The sequence below is a fragment of the Dendrobates tinctorius genome, unplaced genomic scaffold, assembly GCF_039654945.1.
Source record: "Dendrobates tinctorius isolate UK_male_01 unplaced genomic scaffold, ASM3965494v1 ptg000019l, whole genome shotgun sequence".
Lineage (NCBI taxonomy): Eukaryota > Metazoa > Chordata > Amphibia > Anura > Dendrobatidae > Dendrobates > Dendrobates tinctorius.
Genome location: NW_027361687.1, coordinates 51778933 through 51801270, shown reverse-complemented (window position 1 = coordinate 51801270; position 22338 = coordinate 51778933). Strand labels below are relative to the sequence as shown.

At 41.5% G+C, this 22338-nt stretch overlaps 1 protein-coding gene across 1 annotated transcript in view; it reads left to right on the top strand.

The window, feature by feature from the left end:
- Positions 1-21748, top strand: part of CASQ1 (calsequestrin 1) — a 90889-nt gene extending 69141 nt beyond the window's left edge. The window contains exons 5-11 of the mRNA XM_073567020.1: positions 917-990; positions 3692-3822; positions 12745-12790; positions 16925-16979; positions 17501-17601; positions 18066-18140; positions 20624-21748. Coding sequence (XP_073423121.1) covers positions 917-990; positions 3692-3822; positions 12745-12790; positions 16925-16979; positions 17501-17601; positions 18066-18140; positions 20624-20872 — 731 coding nt within the window. The 3' untranslated portion in view covers positions 20873-21748. The remainder of the gene's footprint in view (positions 1-916; positions 991-3691; positions 3823-12744; positions 12791-16924; positions 16980-17500; positions 17602-18065; positions 18141-20623) is intronic.
- The last annotated feature ends 590 nt before the right edge of the window (positions 21749-22338 follow it).

The window sequence follows — 22338 nt, the reverse complement described above, 5'->3', positions numbered from 1 at the left end:
CCCCCTGCAGAACCACTCCTTTATAGGGGTTGTCTTACAAATTGCCTGTCATTTCTATCTGTTGTCTGTTCCAGTTGCAAAACAACAGGAGAAATTGATTCATAATCAGTGTTGCTTCATAACTGGACAGGTTGATTTCACAGAAGTGTGATTGACTTGGAGTTACATTGTGTAGTTTAAGTGCTGTTTTTATGAGCAGTGTATATATATATATATATATATACACAGCATATACAGTATATATACACATTTTCTGTAAACCTACTAAGTTCAGAGCTAAGTCCAGTAGGCAGTCCTACTTGTGACTCAGTTGTGACTCAAAGCAAACTCATTGAGAAAAACCACCCAGTGGACACCCAAAATGAGCAGAAGTTTCAATAAAGGAGTTCCAGAATATTCTGTTGGGGGTTTTTTCAACAAAAATACATATTAATCTCCTCAGTTCTTCCTGATCTATAGTATGCTGCCAGCAGACTGGATTATAATTTTCCGAGAAACGGTTTGCCAAAAATGGAGAAGCCTAAAGAAAATGTATCTGATTTGACAATTCTTTGGTAATGATAAGTCATGTCTAAGGTTCAATAAGTTGCCAACAATTCTCATGATTTATCCCTGCTTCCAACCTTGCCAAGTCCTTCTCTGGCATGCTCCACACTTCTTGTTAATGTCCTGATCTGACCAGAAATGTTTTTTTTTGGTGGGGTTTACATAATTCTACACCCTTTTGACTAAAGAGTCCTGGGAAATTTGGGAGAGTTGACAACTATGTGTACAGTTCACCGTCCTGTTCTTATTCCAATTGTTTGTGCCAATTGAGCTAAAGGTCGTTTTTATCAGGCGATGATCGATCTTTTATAATTACTTCCTTCACAATTAATCCAATTAATAGGTTACAGAATATGTTTTCCTTTTGCAGATTACAAGGCCTATGAGGACGCCGCAGAAGAATTTCACCCCTACATACCATTCTTCGCTACTTTTGACAGCAAGGTAAGAGTTAACCTGACTGATGTCGAAACCAATTTCTTTAAACTTCATCACATCCGCTCTATAGAATTAATACATTTAAAGGGTTCTTCCATCTTAAGAATGAGACATATTGAAAGAAAATATCTGTAAAGGAGCATGAGTTCCCATTAACTACATGGAAAGACTCAATAGTAGGCGCAAAACTAGTGATGAGCAAATTGAATGTGTCGAATCATTAGCAATTTTCTGAACAATTTGCAATTGGCCTTGCATGAATAGCCTAAACACATTTATACACTGCAGAGGATTGCATTGGCCAGAAAAGGAACACATGACCTCTGGTGGATTTCCCATGATGCCTTGCAGCTATCACATCAAATAGTATAGCACAACCTATCAAGAGGGACTGTCGTAGTCTGTATAAAAGCTGAAGCAGGGCATGCAGCAGCCACTTTGTGCTGAAACTGGATAGCGAGTAGACAAAGCCATAAAATACTGAAGAAACTGTATGTGTGACAGAAAAGAAACGAAGAGGATTAGTGTGTGAGGAGAAGACAATAATATAGATTTAATGGATAAGGAGAGAAAAATAGAAGTCTCACTGCGCCTGTGAGGACGGGCCATGGAGGGATACATAGCTGTGTCTGCTTGAGTGATCAGCCCAATTATTGTGCTGCTAAAATTGAATTACACCTTAATGGTTTCTTCAGGAAAACTGAAGGTTATTGAGTATTTTTGATTTGCGACAAACTGAATTTCTTGGGAAAATTTTGCCACACTGGCGAATTTTGGTCATGCATACTCCTACCTCATATCCTAGTACCAATGAATTGGTGCTCAATCGAATATAAAATCAATTGTACTCTCTGAGAAGTACCACGTCTGGGATTCTGAGTTCTAGAAATCTCCCACCCAAAAAAGGTTTTACAGTTGCCATAACCCTTTCTTGAATAAAGGCAACACCATTGACTACCACTTATGTTGCCTCCTTACTAGTTCCGATGACCCATTACAAGATAGGAAGAGGTTAATATCGCCTGTTAGCTACACACACAGGTGCTGCTATATTACCCTAGCGCTAGAATACAAATCTTTTCGATGTGGCAGAAGCGCAAGAAATAAGCCTGTGACCAGACCAAGAAATTGGTATTTTCATACAATTCACTACTTTGCAATTAAAAGCCATGACTTCTACTTTGGCTATATATTGTGTATTCAGGGGAAGGGTAGTTAGTCACTGACTTGGAGTTGTCACATATGGAGGAAGCATTGGCTGATAAAGGTAGGGAATAGTCATAGTCATTAGTTATTAATCATTAGTATTGCGTTACCGTAATTTTAACATTTTTAAAGGGACAGAACACAAAAATTCTACTAGATCAAGCAAACTACTTAAATAAAAGTTACAGTATTGAAGAGCATAAATAAACTCTCAAGTAATCCTGCTCCCGTTATGTTCCTCAAAGAAAATATCAACCGGGTTCATTGTCACCCAGTCAGTATTAAAAGGAAAAGGTGGTCAAGTCAACTCAAAAAGGGTATCTAGATAATCCTGTACCCACCAAAAAATATGTTCAGTTTAAAATGGTGTCTTCCTGTTTAGTGAAGGGGCCCGTTGGTTCGGTTGCAACTGTTACCTCTGCCCCTTGGAAGTATCCAGGTTTTGACACCAGGTGATCAGCGAGTGATTGATGTATGTTCACCTTCACAGATCAACAACTTTCATTGTAGATCGTGACCCATCTGAGTGCTGATGGGTTTCACTGTAATTCAGCCTTAAGGATGTGGTAGGACACTCTCCCATGACATGCTAAAGCCTCTCCCCATCAATAAGCCATCGAAAAAAAACCCTTATCTCTAGATGGTTGGTATAACCTGAATGATTCTTCACCGTTTGCTCACTTAACGTCGTAGAACATCTCCAAACAGGGTCAAGTTTGGGAACAGAAGGGGTTAAAAATTTGACAGGACTGGGATCTGTTCTGAGGCCCTTTACTTAGGCAATAAAATTACCGTCTGCCTTCACGAGTTACAACTAATATCCGAAACACATGTGCAATAACAAGACTTAATTGCTCTACTGTATCCCAATCAATTTCTGCTGTAGGCGCAAACTACATATGAGGTATTGGATAAGACGTCTCATCTGTGGGCTACACATCAGGGGCGGAGGACAGCAACCCACCGAGAAATTGAAAAAATGGGCACAATAGTCTCGGAATATTATAAATTATAAAGTGGCTAGATGGTACAGTCTACATTTGGCCACATTTGATGGGCATTTAAAGAAAAATAACTAATGTGGTTTCTCTAATCTTAAAGGGCATGTTGTGGTCATTAATGATGATACATTGGAATCCATACTGGTTATGATCATTTTATTGTGTCCATAATAAGAAAAATAGTTCTTGGATTAAAGTCCAACTTCAAGGGGTGTCCACATTTCAACAATTATGAGTAGTCCAAGAGTGATGGTAGAAGTTCAACTCCTCAATGCTTCCTTCCACCAATCATTAGAATTATCAGAGTTCTTATATTATCATCACCGACAATGAGTCATGCTTGTGCATCCGAAAAACGACTGTGGATTCCAATCCTCGAATCACCTATTTTGGGATACTGGGGACAAGAAGTTGCTTTTGGAAACTTGTTTCTTCAGGGATGGTACTCATAAGGTTTGAATTGTATTTTATACCAATTAATTATCTGTTTATGAATCCAGGTTGCCAAGAAGTTGACTCTGAAGCTCAACGAGATTGACTACTATGAACCTTTCCATGATGAGCCTGTAACAATTCCCAACAAACCCAACAGTGAAAAGGAGATTGTAGACTTCCTGCACCAGCACAAGAGGTAAGTTACTGCTAGGCTGGTACTCTCAAGATGTTAGGACAAGGATCTTCTTCAAAGACACCCATGATTATTGATTGTGTCAACCACATATCATGCCAACTTCACAAAAACTTAAACCGGGCATAGTTCCACCTCAGATCACTTGGTGCAAACTGAAATATGGTTCGAGGAGATAACACAAGCCGGATGATAATTATCCTAATATCTACTGTATCCATGGCTTGTGGGATTTTGTGGGATCTATTTAATAGATCCACCATAGTTTTAGAACATGAAGATATTTTGGCCTTCATCCATCTATGTCTTGAATCTGAGAGCTCGAGATATAGAACAACACTTGCAGTATTATAGTATCATCAGTCCATCTCCAGCTAGGGGCGCAAGGCAGCTCTGTGGGGAAGTTACCATGGCACCTGGCATAATAATTTAGCTGCCATAGAAACATTATATATAACAGGACAGTGTCACCTACTTTATATTCAGGTCAATTTAACCCAACAATTTCCCTTCAGCTACAAAAGTGACTCATAATTATACAGAACAGAGAACTCATCTACCTGTGCAAATTACCTTTTCGGCTTCATAGAAAGCAGTATTATAGTAGTTATATTCTTGTACATAGGAGCAGTATTATAGTAGTTAAAGTCTTGAAGTCCTGTACATAGGGCACATTATTATAGTAGTTATATGCTTGTACATAGGGGACAGTATTATAGTAGTTATATTCTTGTACATAGGGGCAGTATTATAGTAGTTATATTCTTGTACATAGGGACAGTATTATAGTAGTTATATTCCTGTACATAGGAGCAGTATTATAGTAGCTATATTCTTGTACATAGGAGCAGTATTATAGTAGTTATATTCTTGTACATAGGAGCAGTATTATAGTAGTTATATTCTTGTACATAGGGGCAGTATTATAGTAGTTATTTTCTTGTACATAGAAGCAGTATTATAGTAGCTATATTATTGTACATAGGAGCAGTATTATAGTAGTTATATTCTTGTACATAGGAGCAGTATTATAGTAGTTATATTCTTGTACATAGAGAGCAGAATTAAAGTACGGTAGTTATATTATATTCTTGTACATAGGAGCAATATTATAGTAACTGTATTCTTGTACGTAGGAGAAGTATTAGGCTGGAGTCTCACTTAACGTATAAAAAAATCAGTCCGATTTTGACGGACGAGAATCGCATCAATGTTTTGTGAACAGTGATCTGTATGTACTCCGTTTGCAATGCGAGGATGTGATTTCCTCGCATCTAAGTATCCGTGTGACATCCGAATGGCATCCGTATGCCGTGATTTTATGGCAACCTTGCAAAATGGACATTTAACTTATCCATGGCCTCAAATATACGTCCAAACATACAGTATATACAATGTATATATATATATATATATATATATATATATATGTGTATATATCTATGTCAGTGAGACACATACTGTATATGTCTTTATATTTCATAGAAAGATAGCAGAATAGCCGTTAATTCATTTGTCGACTTCTGTAAAATCACTGCAGAACCCAACAGGATAGGAGACATGGTTTGCATATAGTAAACCCATGCAGAACAGTTAGATTTATATGTCAGTGTCTAATACTGTTAGTAGTATGTGTGTGTAGAATTTGGGACCTATATGTATTTACTAAAATACTTTAATGTATTCACAGAAAAAAACTGGTGTGAGCTCCCACGCAATTTTCTGCGCCAGAGAGGGAAACCCAGTGACTGAGGGCAGATATTAATAGCCTAGAGAGGGACCATGGTTATTTCCCCCCCAGCTAGAAAAATCTGTCCCAGCCACCCCAGAAAAGGTGCATCTGTAGTAAAGTATTTTTATGAAATGAAAGAACACAATGCTCTTGATCTCCTGTAAAAAAAATACAAAATAAAAAAACAACAATATACTATACCTGGTATATCTGGGGATTAAATGTTTTACAACCGGGAGTGGTGATAATGCTACCGCCCCAGCTGTAGACCACTGAGGAATGACTGAGAAGCTGCCGGCAGCAGCAGCAGCATCAGTGGCATCAGCGCATCCTCCCAGCCTGACCCGAGGTGAACTCTTGAGCGTGGGAAAATTACAGTTCATTTTCCCATGCTGCCGAGTTCACCAGGGGTCAGGCTGTGACTCTGCGCAGCATCAATGACGTCACCGCTAGTCACTGATGCTGCGCAGCCTCCCAGCCTGACCTGCTATGATCTCGGCAGCGTGGGAAAATGAACTGTCACTTTCTCATGCTCAAGTGTTCACCTCAGGTCAGGCTGGGAGGCTGCGCTGGCATCACTAATGCTGTTGTCGGTAGCTTCTCATTCAATCCTCAGTGGTTTACAGCCGGGGCGGTCGCATTAGCACCGCTCCCGGTTGTAAACTATTTAACCCCCAGATATGGATTACTGCATGGGACTTTTCGACGGACAGTTATGGCATATTGTTGTTTTTTTATTTTGTAATTTTTCAGGTGATGAAGGGCATCGTTTGGATTTAGCATAAGAATAAAGATGGCAAAACTGTGTGTTTTTTCATTTCATTAAAATACTTTATTCGGCATGTGTGTTTATTTAACCCTTTACAAAACTTAAGGCTTAGTAATGGATAGGTGTCTTATTGACACCTCTCCATTACTAAGCCAGGCTTAATGTCACCTTACAATATAAAGGTGACATTAACCCCTTATTACCCCATATGCCACTGCTACAGGGCAGTGGGAAGAGAGAGGCTAAGTGCCGGAATTGGCACTTATTACAGATGCGCTTTTTCTGGGGTGGCTGGGGGCAGATTTTTTTAGCCAGGGGGCAGGCCAATAACCATGGTTCCTCTCTAGGCTATTAATACCTGCCCTCAGTCACTGGCTTTCCCTCTCTGGCGCATAAAATTGCACGGGAGCCCACGCCAGTTTTTTCTGTGAATGCATTCTTTTAGTAAATACATACAGGTCCCAAATTTTACACACACATACTACTAACAGTATTAGACACTGACATATATAAATCTAACTGTTCTGCATGGGTTTACTGTTTGTAAACCATGTCCCCCATCCTGTCGGCTCTGCATTGATTTTACAGAAGCTGACAAATGAATTATCAGCTATTCTGTTATTTATCTCTCTATGAAATATAAAGATATATACATGTACAGTATGTGTGTCTCTATGAAATATAAAGATATATACATGTACAGTATGTGTGTCACTGACATATATATATATATATATATATATATATATATACAGTACAGACCAAAAGTTTGGACACACCTTCTCATTCAAAGAGCCTTCTTTATTTTCATGACTATGAAAATTGTAGACTCACTCTGAAGGCATCAAAACTATGAATCACATATGGAATTATATAATTAACCAAAAAGTGTGAAACAACTGAAAATGTGTCTTATATTCTAGGTTCTTCAAAGTAGCCACCTTTTGCTTTGATTACTGCTTTGCACACTTTTGGCATTCTCTTGATGAGCTTCAAGAGGTAGTCACCGGAAATGGTTTTCACTTCACAGGTGTGCCCTGTAAGGTTTAATAAGTGGGATTTCTTGCCTTATAACTGGAGTTGGGACCATCAGTTGTGTTGTGCAGAAGTCTGGTGGATGCACAGCTGATAGTCCTACTGAATAGACTGTTAGAATTTGTATTATGGCAAGAAAAAAGCAGCTCAGTAAAGAAAAACATGTGGCCATCATTACTTTAAGAAATGAAGGTAAGTCAGTCCGAAAAATTGGCAAAACTTTGAAAGTGTCCCTAAATGCAGTGGCAAAAACTATCAAGCGTAACAAAGAAACTGGCTCACATGAGGACCGCCCCAGGAAAGGAAGACCAAGAGTCACCTCTGCTGCGGAGGATAAGTTCATCCAAGTCACCAGCCTCAGAAATCGCAGGTTAACAGCAGCTCAGATTAGAGTCCAGGTCAATGCCACACAGAGTTCTAGTAGCAGACACATCTCTACAACAACTGTTAAGAGGAGACTTTGTGCAGCAGGCCTTCATGGTAAAATAGCTGCTAGGAAACCACTGCTAAGCACAGGCAACAAGCAGAAGAGACTTGTTTGGGCTAAAGAACACAAGGAATGGACATTAGACCAGTGGAAATCTGTGCTTTGGTCTGATGAGTCCAAATTTGAGATCTTTGGTTCCAACCACCGTGTCTTTGTGCGACGCAGAAAAGGTGAACGGATGGACTCTACATGCCTGGCTCCCACCGTGAAGCATGGAGGAGGAGGTGTGATGGTGTGGCGGTGCTTTGCTGGTGACACTGTTGGGGATATATTTAAAATTGAAGGCATACTGAACCAACATGGCTACCACAGCATCTTGCAGCGGCATGCTATTCCATCCGGTTTGCGTTTAGTTGGACCATCATTTATTTTTCAACTGGACAATGACCCCAAACACACCTCCAGACTGTGTAAGGGCTATTTGACCAAGAAGAAGAGTGACAATCACCAGACCTGAACCCAATCGAGATGATTTGGGATGAGCTGGACCGCAAAGTGAAGGCAAAAGGGCCACCAAGTGCTAAGCATCTCTGGGAACTCCTTCAACACTGTTGGAAGACAATTTCCGGTGACTACCTCTTGAAGCTCATCAAGAGAATGCCAAGAGTGTGCAAAGCAGTAATCAAAGCAAAAGGTGGCTACATTGAAGAACCTAGAATATAAGATATATTTTCAGTTATTTCACACTTCTTTGTTAATTATATAATTCTACATGTGTTAATTCATAGTTTTGATGCCTTCAGAGTGAATCTAAAATTTTCATAGTCATGAAAATAAAGAAAACTCTTTGAATGAGGTGTGTCCAAAGTTTTGGTCTGTACTATATATATATATATATATATATATATATATATACTATATATATATATATTTATATATATATATATACACATATATATATATATTTCTATTCTATCTATTCTATGGTAAGCTGTCAGTGTGATTTTACTGTACACCGCACATGAATTGCTGGCTTTTCAAAGGATACCGGTGCATATTTCTCGCGAGTCATACTGATCCGTGTGGTGTGCAAGTTTTTCTCGCACCCATGGACTTGCATTGACGAGTCTTGGCCGATATACGGTGCAAATTGCAGCCTGCTGCAATTTCACTCGCGTGAATAATATGGACGAGAAAAAATGGATAATGGGAGCTGCCCCATAGATTCACAGCGGTCCGAGTGCTATGCGATTTTTTTCACATGTAGCGGAACTCTTGCGGAAATTACCGCGAGAATTCCGGATTCCATTCCGCGGGAAAATCGCATTTTAAATTCCCGCGATTTTCCCTCGGAAAAACTAGCGTTTTGCAAGCGTAATTAGCTTGCAGAATGCTAGCGTTTTCCAAGTGATCTGGAGCATCGCTTGGAGAACTGATTGACAGGTTGGTCACACTCGTCAAACATAGTGCCTATGCAGCATCAGTAGTAAAAGATAGTCATTCTCGCAAAGGATTACTGGGACCAGGAGCGTGGAGAGAGGCGGGAAGGCTGCGCGGGACGCCGGAAGGTAAGAATAACAATATTTTTTATTTTAAATTCTATTTTTTACAGGGTTATGGTGCCCAGAGCCCGGAGGACAGTCTCCTCTCCTCCGGACCGTTGGTACCATCCCCAAATGTTCTGCTTACTTTTCGCATGGTGTGCACAGCCACATGCGGGAAGTAAGCAGAACAATGCATTCCCATGGGTGTGGGATCGCCGCGATTCCGCTAAATTAATGAGCATGCTGCGTTTTTTACCGCAAAGCGATTCCACCGTGGAAAAAAATGCAGCATTAGCACAGCATTGCGGAATCCCATAGGAATGCATGGGATGCTTATTTTTCGCGGCAAAATCGCGCGTTTAAAACCGCCGGGAAAAAAACGCTACGTGTGAACTTAGCCTTATAGTAGTTATATTGTTGCACATAGGGGCAGTATTATAGTAGCTTGATTCTTCCCTGTCTCCTCAGAACTTGCCTGTCTCTTCCTTTGGTTGATACTTCCTTGTCTCCTCAGACCTCACCTGTTTCTTCCTATGGTTGATTCTTCCCTTTCTCCTCAGACCTTGCCTGTCTCTTCCTTTGGTTGATTCTTCCTCGTCTCCTCAAACCTCACTTGTCTCTTCTTATGGTTGATTCTTCCCTGTCTCCTCAGACCTCGTCTGTCTATTCCTATGTTTGATTCTTCCCTGTCTCCTCAGTATTATAGTAGTTCGAGTCTTCCCTGTCTCCTCAGACCTTACCTGTCTCTTCCTTTGGTTGATTCTTCCTTGTCTCCTCAGACCTCACCTGTCTCTTCCTATAGTTGATTTTTCCCTGTCTCCTCAGACCTCACCTGTCTCTTCCTATGGTTGATTCTTCCCTGTCTCCTCAGACCTCACCTGTCTCTTCCTATAGTTGAGTCTTCCCTGTCTCCTCAGACCTCGTGTGTCTCTTCCTATGGTTGATTCTTCCCTGTCTCCTCAGACCTCGCCTGTCTCTTCCTATGGTTGATTCTTCCCTGTCTCCTCAGACCTCGCCTGTCTCTCCTATGTTTGATTCTTCCCTGTCTCCTCAGACCTCGCCTGTCTCTTCCTATGGTTGATTCTTCCCTGTCTCCTCAGACCTCGCCTGTCTTTTTATGCTTGATTCTTCCCTGTCTCCTCAGACCTCGCCTGTCTCTTCCTATGTCTCTTCCTATGGCTGATTCTTCCCTGTCTCCTCAGACCTCGCCTGTCTCTTCCTATGGTTGATTCTTCCCTGTCTCCTCAGACCTCGCCTGTCTTTTTATGCTTGATTCTTCCCTGTCTCCTCAGACCTCGCCTGTCTCTCCTATGTTTGATTCTTCCCTGTCTCCTCAGACCTCACCTGTCTCTTCCTATGGTTGATTCTTCCCTGTCTCCTCAGACCTCGCCTGTCTCTTCCTATGGTTGATTCTTCCCTGTCTCCTCAGACCTCATCTGCCTCTTCTTGTTGATGACTGAGCTAGTGTATCTAGCCTACAATGTGCAATACGGTCATCTGAGCGGTGTGATACTCTTTAGAGAAGCTCGCAGATCTCCATTTTGCTCCTTGCAGGGGCGTGGGGCCTCTATCACAGGTGTCTCGTGAGGGTTAACTGTAGATAAGAGGACGTCTTACAGCTCCGTGTTTCTCAGTATGGCTGATGAAAGCTCCTCTCTACAGACACACTTTAAATATTGGCAGTTCAGAGACCATGGTTGCCATGACAGCGAGGCCTTTACTCCGTGCTGAGTAAATACGTTATTATTGTTGTTTCTTACATATCACATCATTAATACTAAATCAGAGCGCTCCACGGATCACGAAAATGACCGCAGCCGAGACCGACGACTTGTTTACTTTTAAGAAATTACTTCAAAGAGAAAGTAGGAAAAAGAACAAATTCCTAAGACAGAAGCTCCACCAACAAACATGGCGGCCATGTCCTCTCTTTCCTATACCGTGCCCTTGTAACCAGTTTCCATGTACCCCATACACAAAGCACTAAAGAAATAGCACCACCATAACGATAGCCATAAGGCACCTAACAAAGGCGACAGTGCCCTGTAGCAATAGTTATGAAGCCCTCATAATAGATATCATGGTGACCCCATAACAATAACTATACCCCACGTTAACAATAGCCGTAATGTTTATATAATAGCCATGATGCCCCATAACAACAGCCATGATTGCCCCACATCAATGCTCATAGTGCCCAATAGCAAGAACCATGATGCCCCCATAACAATAGCCAATATTTCTCCTATAACAGGAGACTAGGTCTTAATTATAAATAGATGTGGTGCCACCATAACAATAATCTTGATGGTCCCATAACAATATCTAAAATGACCTAGCCATAAGGTCAAATAGCAATAGCCATGGTGCCCCCACAAGAGTAGCCATTACTTTTCCAATTAATATAGATATGAATGGTCCCCAAGAACAATATATGTGATGCCCCTGTAACAATAGCTATGGTCTCACTTTAACAAACACCATAATGCCCCCCTTAACAGTAGCCATAGTGCCAACATAAAAAAGCAATGATATCCCATTAATAATAGCCACGGTGTCCCCATAATAATAGCTGTAACATCCATATAACATTTGCCATTATGTCCATATAACAATACATCATGGGGCCTCCATAATAATGGCTTTGAATAAGAAATATAGCCATGGTGCCCTCTCAATAAAAACCTTATAATGATCATTGTCCTCCAAAACAAAGGTAATGGTGCCCCTATGGCAGAGGTTATGAGGCCCCTATAGCAAAGGTCATGGTGCCCTACAGCAGAGGTCATGTGCCCCCTCATAGCATAGGTAATGGTGCCCCTATAGCAGAGTTCATGGTGCCCCTATAGCAAAGGACATGGTGCCCTATAGCAGAGGTCATAGTGCCCCTATAGCAGAGGCCATAGTGCCCTTATAGCAGAGGTCATGGTGCCTCTATAGCAGAGGTCATGGTGCCCCTATAGCAAAGGTAATGGGGCACTTATAGCAGAGGTTATGTATCCCTATAACAAAGATCATGGTGCCCCTATAGCAGAGGTCATGGTGTCCCATAAAATAGCAATTTTTCAATAAAAACTAATTTTGCACCCATAATAGCTATGGTGCTCATCCTAACATTTAACATTGTGACCACAAGAAAATAGTTACTGCACCTCCTACACAGCAATGACATTATATTTTTGTATTGTGGGGGAAAAAAAGTTGACCAACTCGGCATAGTGTCCCTCTGTGGAGCGTGAGGGAGGCCACCGTTTAGTTGAACTTCTGTAGGTAGGAAGCAATAGGTTGACCATAACAGAGGATGAAGTGCAATAGGTTCTGGAGGGCTCATGGGCAGCTGAGGGGTCAGACGCTTGGATGATGACTCCGGATGGTTTTGTAGGGTAATATTCCATGTCTTTTTTTTATTGTCTTCCAGACCAACACTGAGAAAACTCCAGCCTGACAGCATGTACGAGACTTGGGTAAGTGACACGAGTTACCCTATTTATGAGCCTTCATCTGGGCTGTCCCTATCATAACATTTAATGTACCATTGTCTGCTAATATTAGTGTTATCATCAAGGCTTTAAGTGGAGCCAAATCACCATCTATCTTCTCCCCCCAACTGGCTAGTGGCAATGTAAGGGGTTGCAAAGCATGACATTTCTCCTTAACCCCATTAAGTTTGGTATACATGTTTACTTCAGTGTATATACCGCTGTATATAAAGTACATGACTGTGTAAGATGTTTTGTCTATTGTGCTGCTATGCTTGTTATATTTAGGGAAAGTAAGTTACCCCGGGTCAGCCACTAGATGAGACATAATATAAAAGGGGAACATTGCCTCAGATGGGCCACTAGATGGGGGAATTATAGTACATAGTATAGAAATGGTTACTATAAGAGGGGCACGGGGTAAGGTGTAGGATACAGCCTGATAAAAGTCAGTCAGGGCAAGGGCGCCCATTAGCTCAGGAGGACTGGATAGCCCTGGGCAACACTGTGCCACGTAACATTTGGCAAGTACAGCACTCAGCATATATTTTTGACCAGGATTATGACAGGAAGGAGTTGTAGCAGCAGTGCTGGCAGTGCAGTTAAAGTGGGTCTGCAGTTGCTGGTGCAGTATGGGCAAAGCACTCACCATGTGGCAGCTTATCTTGTGGGCTGATGCCTTCAAAGCCAGGGCAAAACGGCTGAGGAAACACCTGATTGGAGTGTGGCTGGGCATTGAAGATGCTGTGGGACCGTTCAGCACGGTCCGCACCGGAAGCTGGCTTAGTAATAGAGAGAGAAGGAAAGGGACAGAAGAGGAGTTGTATGCTGTGAACCCTGATGATGATGATGCTGGAAAGAATATGAATATGCTGTGTACAAATCTCAGTAAAGTTGCTCTGTTTAAAGTTGAACTGGACTGTGACTCCGTTATTTCGAAAGTGGATCCTGAAGTCTTCCAGAAACATGCAGAGGACCCTGATGGAGCTTTGAAAGGCCCGGCAGGTATGCTGAGTGATGGGCAGCGTGTTTATGTGATGGGAGGCCAGGGCACACTGTTGCAGATGTTAGTGGCCACGACTACAGCCCTGTCCGTCCCTCACACTTGGCGTAGTTGGAAGGATGCCGACACCGTGCTATGCGGGGGGACCGCGAATAGAGAAGAGAATGATGTGTTACTAGCCGCAAAAACTACAACCAAAGGAAACAGTGAAGTTCTGCAAGTGATAAAATGGATGTGACAGCAACTTGGAATCCAGGAGGAATGGATGCCCTGGAAATGGCAAAAAACCTTATCGTGAAAAAGACTGTGTATGATGCTGATATCATGTCTATGACAAACATGGCACCTGAGAAGATGGAGGAATTTGGCGCCAAGAAGGACTACTACTGTCAAGATGACGTCTTTCGTGGGAACACTGATATGGCACGAAGACCTGCCAGGCGACGTCCATGGGACCGCCCTCAGAGGATGCGGCGAGTGCCATTGGCACCCCGTTTTCTGAAGCAGATTGACAAGAAATAAGTGGAGCGGCCAGAAGCGACACACCCTGGAACGGGTGGGGCCCAGAAGAAAATTATGGGTGCAGCTGCGCGTTGCCATTATGCGACCCAGCACCGGCGGTGATGCATCACTCCTGCACGCTGCGCTGCGGAGGAGTGGGCCGCATAGAATGGAGATGGCGGCAGGAGGAGGAGCGGGCCTGGCCTTCGCGGCAGAGCGGTGAGGCGTTGGAAGCGGCACTCTCACCTGAAGCTAGGGGATCCTGGCGGCTAACAGAAACGGTACATCGCCTGGAAGGCCCAAAGCGGGAAGGCTCAGCAGAGCGGGAGCTACATCAGTGAGAGTCCCAGGATCCAACACCAAAGCCTCAGTCAGGACCGTCATCCTCCCCTACAAAACCAGAGTCTTCGTGTCGCCAGGAGCAGGAACCTTGGCAGCGGGAACCAAAAGCCGGAGGAAAGGAAATAACAACTGCCCCAAAGGAGCCTGGACCAGGAGCAAGGCAAAGACCCAATCTGCTTCTTGGGAAACCCATCTGCCCAACCTCCACGGAGGGATACAGCGACCGCGGGACGGGTGTGGTCGGAAGATAGCAGCCGGAGGTGGTGAGTACACTTCAACCCTTGACCCGTAGGGCTGGACTCCCCCTCCGCCTCTCGAACCGGACTGTGACTCTGTTATTTCGAAAGTGGATCCTGAAGTCCTCTAGAAACGTGCAGAGGACCCTGATGGCCCTGTGAAAGGCGCTGCGGGTATGCTGAGTGATGGGCAGCGTGTTTATGTGATGGGAGGCCAGGATACACTGATGCAGATGTTAGTGGCCTTGACTACAGCCCTGTCAGTCCCTCACAACAGTTAGGCATGTATGTGTGTGGAAATTGATGTGGATGGTGTTTTGGGCCTTTTTATATTTCACAGCTTTAATCCAGTTTTTCTGTTTTACATTGCACTGTGTGTTCTGCAACTTAATTAGAAGTTTTCCTTGAATTGATTTATGCATAAAATCTATCAATACATTGAGTCTCAGCTGATCTCCCTCATCAAACCATCATGCCCTTTATTAATGTGCAATGTTTGGCGGTGTATACTGCATTCTCATAGCTGTGAGTCACTGAGGCAATGGAAGGTGTAATTTGAGGCAGGATTCTCAGCTCCGTACGGCGCGATGTGTCATTTCAGAGATTAATATAGGAGATACAAAGCAGAACTAATGAAAGTAATAAGTAAACGATGTAATAAAGGCGGACGACATATATACAAGCAGCAAGAGACGAGCACCGAGAATGATGGGAATAATGAAAATTACGTTAGTTAATGCCTCTAACACAAACTGACCATAGATTTAGTGTAAATAAGTATAGGTCCTAATTCCTGTATCAAGATGTTTATATGTCCTTCTATAAGACCGAGAACACTCCTGGCGTCTCTTAACTCCCAGGGATAAAATCATCTTGGTCATTGTTTTTTTACAATTAGCTAAGGGTTTTCCAAGCCACAAGATTGTAGGGTTAGTAGAGTATCCTTAGGGTGACTATACACCTTGGATAGATGTCAATCAACAACTATTCTCTCTAATCCACCAAAACATATGTACATTCAACTAGGCTAAGCGTGCATGTGCTCATAATCCATTATAGCACATGCCACCTCTAGTTCTTCAGCTGTCATACACTTTATGGATAACAGTCCTCCTTCTAAACTTGGAACGCATTACATATATTCTGCTGAAATAGCTAAATTTTAGGGACAGAGACAGGTAAGCCACTGATGACATGTTCATCAAACATTTATTGCAACCTTTAACGTACAGAAAAAATGTATCCTGTTGGATCCACTTGCTTCTCTGTTGGCATCTATTAGCTACTAACTAGAATGGGTCCAAAAGGTTTCACCAATATTAGATTTATAAAGAGTCATTAGCTATGGGAGTCAGCTTGGCACTATAAATCCTATCCTGTTGTATCTGTGTTTTCCCTATTTGCATCCTTTGGAAAGGATCCTAGTTATGGGTCCACAAGGCCTCATGAACATAAGATTGTTAGGAGACCCTTTCATTGTAATGTAGATCCTTATCTTATTTGTTGTTGGGTAAATTAGATGTAACAGTCCTGGTTTCCACAAAATCACTCTAGTTAGAGACTTTGAGTGGGTGTATATCAGTTTTTTATTCACCCTCCTAGGGTCCCGTTACATTTACCAATACACCAGCGATCCCGACAACGATACGACCTGGTCAGGATCGCTGGTGCATCGCTAAATGTTCGCTAGTGGGCTGCCAAACAGGCAGATCTCACCAGTGACGCAGCAGCGATAAGCAATCCGACGGGGGTTGCTCTTACCTGTCACGCCGCACCGCTGCGAAAAAATGGCCCAGGACATTCCAGCGCGATCAGCGATATCCAGCGGGGGGGCCGGTCGCAGGTACGTGTCACACAAAGTGAGATCGCTAGCGATATCGCTGTTGCATCACAAAATCGGTGACGCTTTTAGCGAGATCGCTAGCGATCTCGCTATGTGTGAAAGATCCATTAGGCTCCAAAGAAACTGGAAGCTGAAATCAAGCTTCTGACTCTCACCATTCCCTGTGCTAACGTCTCTTTTTTTTCTTCTTATAGGAAGATGATTTGAATGGAATCCACATCGTAGCTTTCGCAGAAGAGGATGATCCTGGTAAGTAGTATAGATTTCAGGGGTGCAAACAAAAACTTTAAAAAAAAATATTCCACATGGAAGCAACTAGAAATTATTCAAGCCTATCCTACTGTTCTTGGCATCTTTTCGAGACAGCAGAGATGCCAGCAAAGTTTTCTGACAGGCACACATAGGCCAAATATTCAGGTTTATGTGGTATTCAAGTGGTATCATGTCAACAAGCCCAACCTTTGCTTCCACTTTTGGAGATGGACATGTAGAGGTGCATCTAAAATTTACCATTTCATAAGTTAATTTAAAAAATATATCAAAATCTAAATGTCTTGGTGTAAAAGAAAAAAAATCTTTGCCAAGATTTTTAATTTTGAAATTCACAAAATGAAATTAGAAATTCCAATTTTAACAACAAAGATGTTTTGAGGAACCTTATGGTTCTCTTTTCTGAAAAATGATGACATTATTAGCAAAGGAGAACCTAAAATACAGTAACTAAAGTCTTGCAACTATGGAAAGATCCTTGATCATAATCTGTATTTCAGATGGTTATGAGTTCCTGGAAATCATCAAAGAGGTTGCAGAAGATAATACAGATAACCCAGACCTCAGCATTATCTGGATCGACCCTGAGGACTTCCCATTGGTAAGGAAATCACTTATTTGGATATAAGAAATTACTGCTTAGCGTTTGCAATTTTCTCTAACAAATGACAAGAATTTTTAAAATTACATTACATGATTTAGATTTTCGAAAATTTCTAAATGAACAACATTTTTTAGATTAACTAAAACTAAAGTAAAATTCGTAGTTCTTACAGTACTGTATTGGAAAGCTACATTAAAAGCTGTAATCCCACAGCCTGGCTCACAAGGAACTACTTTAAAAAAATGCTGTATTTTTGATGATTAACGTGCAGTTCAAGATGGTTGCACACTTGGAATAGCTGAATGAAGTGTCCTTGGTGTTCTTGGCACCCTTAATGTTTCTTCAGAATGTAAGAACGGTGTGCCTAGTTGCATAGTAGAATGAATAGGATTAGAAGAGAAGTGTGGAGAACTGGATCTGTGTGCATTCTATTTTTCATTTACTTATTTTTGTTTTTTTAGTTGATTCCCTACTGGGAAGAGAAGTTTGGTATTGACCTGTCTCGCCCACATATCGGTGTGGTGAATGTGACTGATGTAAGTAAGCCTGAGAAACCACAGTGATTTCCATGTATATCTATGTTTATTGTCTTGGGGTAAAATTTGTGGAAATGTTCAACCTATAGTTTTGTTATACAAAGGGACAAAAGTCATGTGCTCCAGGTTCTCTACCACTTTTCAAGACCTAGTGATGATCATTAACAAACTCTTTAGGCCCGTTCTTCAGACCAGGTTTTTAAAATCGCAACCAGATCGTGATAATTGGCTCCCTGATGGCCTTAGAAATGAAGGAAGGAAATATTACTTAACTTGATTTCCCTCAAAAGCGACTAAGCATGTCCTCTGGATCCTCCATCATGTTGACTGTCCATCACTCAACTCTTCCACCCCAAGGCCAATTCTTCAGATCAGGTTTTAAAATCACAAACAGATTAGAAAACTTGCTCCATGGTGACCTTAACGATGAAGGCAAGAACTCCTACTTCACTCAATTTCGCTCAAAAGTCACTAGGCATGTGTTCTGGGTCCTCCACCACCTTGCTCATCCATCACCCAACTCTTCCCACCGAGACTAATTCTTCAGATCAGATTGCTAAAATCACTTGGCAAGAAAACTGGTTCCTTGGTGGCTTATTTTGTGAACCAGTACATACCTAATCCATCGTGGGTGTCACAATGTACTCGTAATGAAGTAATCATATTTGCTTGTAAAAAGCTGCAGACATTCCAAATTATGGCTTGGAAGAGGTCTGTGGTCATCTCGGTAAATTCCCCAATTTTTTTGACCTGGTATCTTTACCTCTAATCCAATTCTGGTAAAAACCTATGATTTTATCTGAACTTTCTGGCTTTTTACTGTCAGGAGACCATAAATTAACTCAATATATAAACCAACAGAAAGAAAGGGAGAGGTGCATTTTTTGTAAAGTCTTGGTGACTTTTTGACAAAATTATAGATCTATGGGTATTAAAATTAAACAATCATTTACTAATTATAGAAATTAATCATTGGAAGAGGACTCGAATTAAGATTTAGTCATCTTTACAATTATCTACCCAAGCTGATCAAGTGGGTACAATGATCAATCAAAGTCACAGTCCTGTACCAGAAAAGGAGGGTGAATATGGAACTATTGTGAACCTTAGAAACAATAAAATACACTAAATATTATCGCCATAAGACGTGGTTGAAGGGATGAAACGCTACAGTAAAACATGATCAAATATGGACTAATAACAATTTTCCTTCTCATATTCTCCACTCAGATCTTCCATCTATTAGCTACAGGTCTTCCCGCTGTTCCTTTGATCTGTGGCTGTCTTCCAATTATGCATTATAACGTTTGCTTGATAGTATTTAATCTATCTCAAAGCGTGTAGATCCATCTGGTTAACATCTCTCACTCGTTTACAGGACCTGCTCAGTTTCATTCTTCATATATCTAATGATCCAGCATGCCTATGAAGATATTGTGCTGCCTATTCACATGTTCTTATCACCAACCAATCCCCCCTAACCCACTAATTCCCATGGTTCCTTTTAAGTTGTCCATCTCCTCAATGCTCCTCTGAAAGCTTTTGCTCCACATGCCTCCATGACTGCCATCTCCACTGTCTGCCATCGTCACTGTCTATTATCCTGATACCGCATTGTGTCCTTGCTGTGGAACCTAATTACTGCTTTTTCTGGCTGCCTCCTGCAATGTTGTCTGTGATGATGAGGTATGCAGAAGTCTGGTTATAATCATCAGACAATGCTGCTTTGCTATTTAGCAATTTGAAGCTGATCGGCAGACCTACCTCTACATCCTGGGCTTAAAAAGAAGACGTTATAGTATCAAAATCAGGAAAACATCAGCTTTACAATCAGAATTCAGAAATGACAGATTGTCTTCCTTGTAACCACACTTAAGGCCTCCATCCATATTAGAAGAACATTGCCCAATAATCATGCCTTATGACTCTTCCTCAACAGACGATGTCAGGGTAGCAAATGATCTGACTTGTCCTATTTCTGACAGCTGATCCTTTTGGTCTCCAAGAGTTAATTATTTGCCAGAGAACTCTGGCATGGGCTCTCTCAAAGATGACACAGCAATGCTGAGTGTTCCTATCTATAGGAGACTCAAGAGATTTTGGCTACTAGCTCTCTTTTGAGTATGGGGGAGGGGTAGAGTTGAACATAGGAACTGCTACTTCATTTGATATCCTTTCACATTGTCCATGAATGGTGAGATATTTCATCAAACACTGTGAACAATGAAACATCTCAGGTTCTTAGTGTTCTAGCTATGCCACCTCCACCGTTGGAGGTCTGGTCCTTCCAGACGTCTGTAATGTCCTGTTTCATCTGTAGTGGCACTTGATGGAAATTGTTCTGTCATGTTCGATCAATTGGAATTTCTGGAATTGGCCAACCTTTCCCATCATAGATATGGTTGATATGGATTAGTGATTCATATGGTAGCAATACTGGAGTTATTGATTAATGATGGAATTTTAAAAAATTTCTCCCACAGGCCGATAGTGTTTGGATGGACATGGATGATGAAGAAGACCTGCCTTCGGTAGATGAACTAGAAGACTGGATTGAAGATGTTCTTGAAGGAGATATCAATACTGAAGAAGATGATGATGATGATGATGATGATGATGATGATGATGATGACGACGATGATGATGATGATGACGATGATGACGACGATGATGATGACGATGATGATGATGACGATGACGACGATGATGATGATGACGACGACGATGACTAAACGTCATTGATTAAGTCGTTAGCATCTAACTAGTTATTCACAAGTCTAAAATCTTTAGTAACAACATATTTTTGTATGAATTCTCGAAAGCTCATAAGCTTTACATTGACCCCAAACATGTAACATCTACTTCAAATCATAAAAATCAGCAGAAAACATGGTTAACCCATGGTTGTGGGCAAAGGGCATCTCTCAGGATATCTTTCATAATCAACCAGTGCCACCTAAATATGTAAATTTCATGACCACATGATGACTATCTCTTCTATACACGCATGGAAAACCACCTAAGGCTCAAAAAAGCATAAGTATCCCAATACTAAGGAAAACACATCAAAACAACAGACCCGATTTCTGTTATGTCAATGCCAAACTAGTGGGGACAGCTATCCACTGAAGTGCCAATTAACGGGTCAAGTGATTCAACTCCTTTGAAACAAGTTTCCAAGATGTAGGGCCTAAAGAAAAGAGCTTCAAACATGACACCTTTTGATTATGCTAAGTAGTTAAAGGGGGTTTTCAAGGGAAGGAGCTTATTTTATAGGTGTTTTGCACACAATCACTGGCACTTTGGGGATGGGTGGGCCTGCGCAATCGCACATATTAGGGCATCTGTAAGTTTGTTCTAGTGATTATCCCACTGTGTAGGCTAAAAAAAAAATCGGAATGAGACATTAACCTCCCTCCGTCTGTAGCGTGGATATAAACTTGGACATTTTGAACAAAATTGTTTCCTCTGGACATTTGATGTTTGCACAAAATTTGTCTATGAATTTCATGCATCACTGTCAAGGTCTTAAAGGTTCTCTACTGTGACTTCTGTGGTACAAAACAATTCAAACAATTTGGAAAAAAGAAAATTGATAACACCCAAAACCTTGTATGTGTCTTTCTTGGGAATCGTGATGGTGATGGCGTAGCTTTAGCCAAGCATGGAGGTAACAGTTGGGGCCTAAAAAGTTGGATAACCCCCACTACACATCATATAGATTTTAGATCCCAATAATCTCAGCTCGTTGTCGCCTGTTTGATGGTAGACTGAGGCCAGCTGTTCTTTCAAGCTAGAACTCTTGCCTGTTTTATGTTTTATTCTGATTTGGCATCGGATATCAATATGTACACATATGAGCTGCGTAGGACTAGTAATATAGTAGATTCAATGGATTCCATGCCAGCGCAGATGCCATGGTAATGACTAACTGAGGCTGGAAGAATTTCATAGAATTGGTGTTATAGTATGCAAATTAAGTAGGATTACCAGTATAGTGAAGTTATATGATAGAGACCAGACATCTTATTTTTTAATTATACAGCTTAAAACAATGCTTCACAGCATGGAGAGTCCTAAGGTCTGGGTAGAGCTTATCAAGATCACTGACTTAACAGACCTGTATGTCTCAGATGTGCATGGAGTTTTTCATAACTGTTGATCTAACATAGCTCAATCACCGAGTATGAGTAGTGCC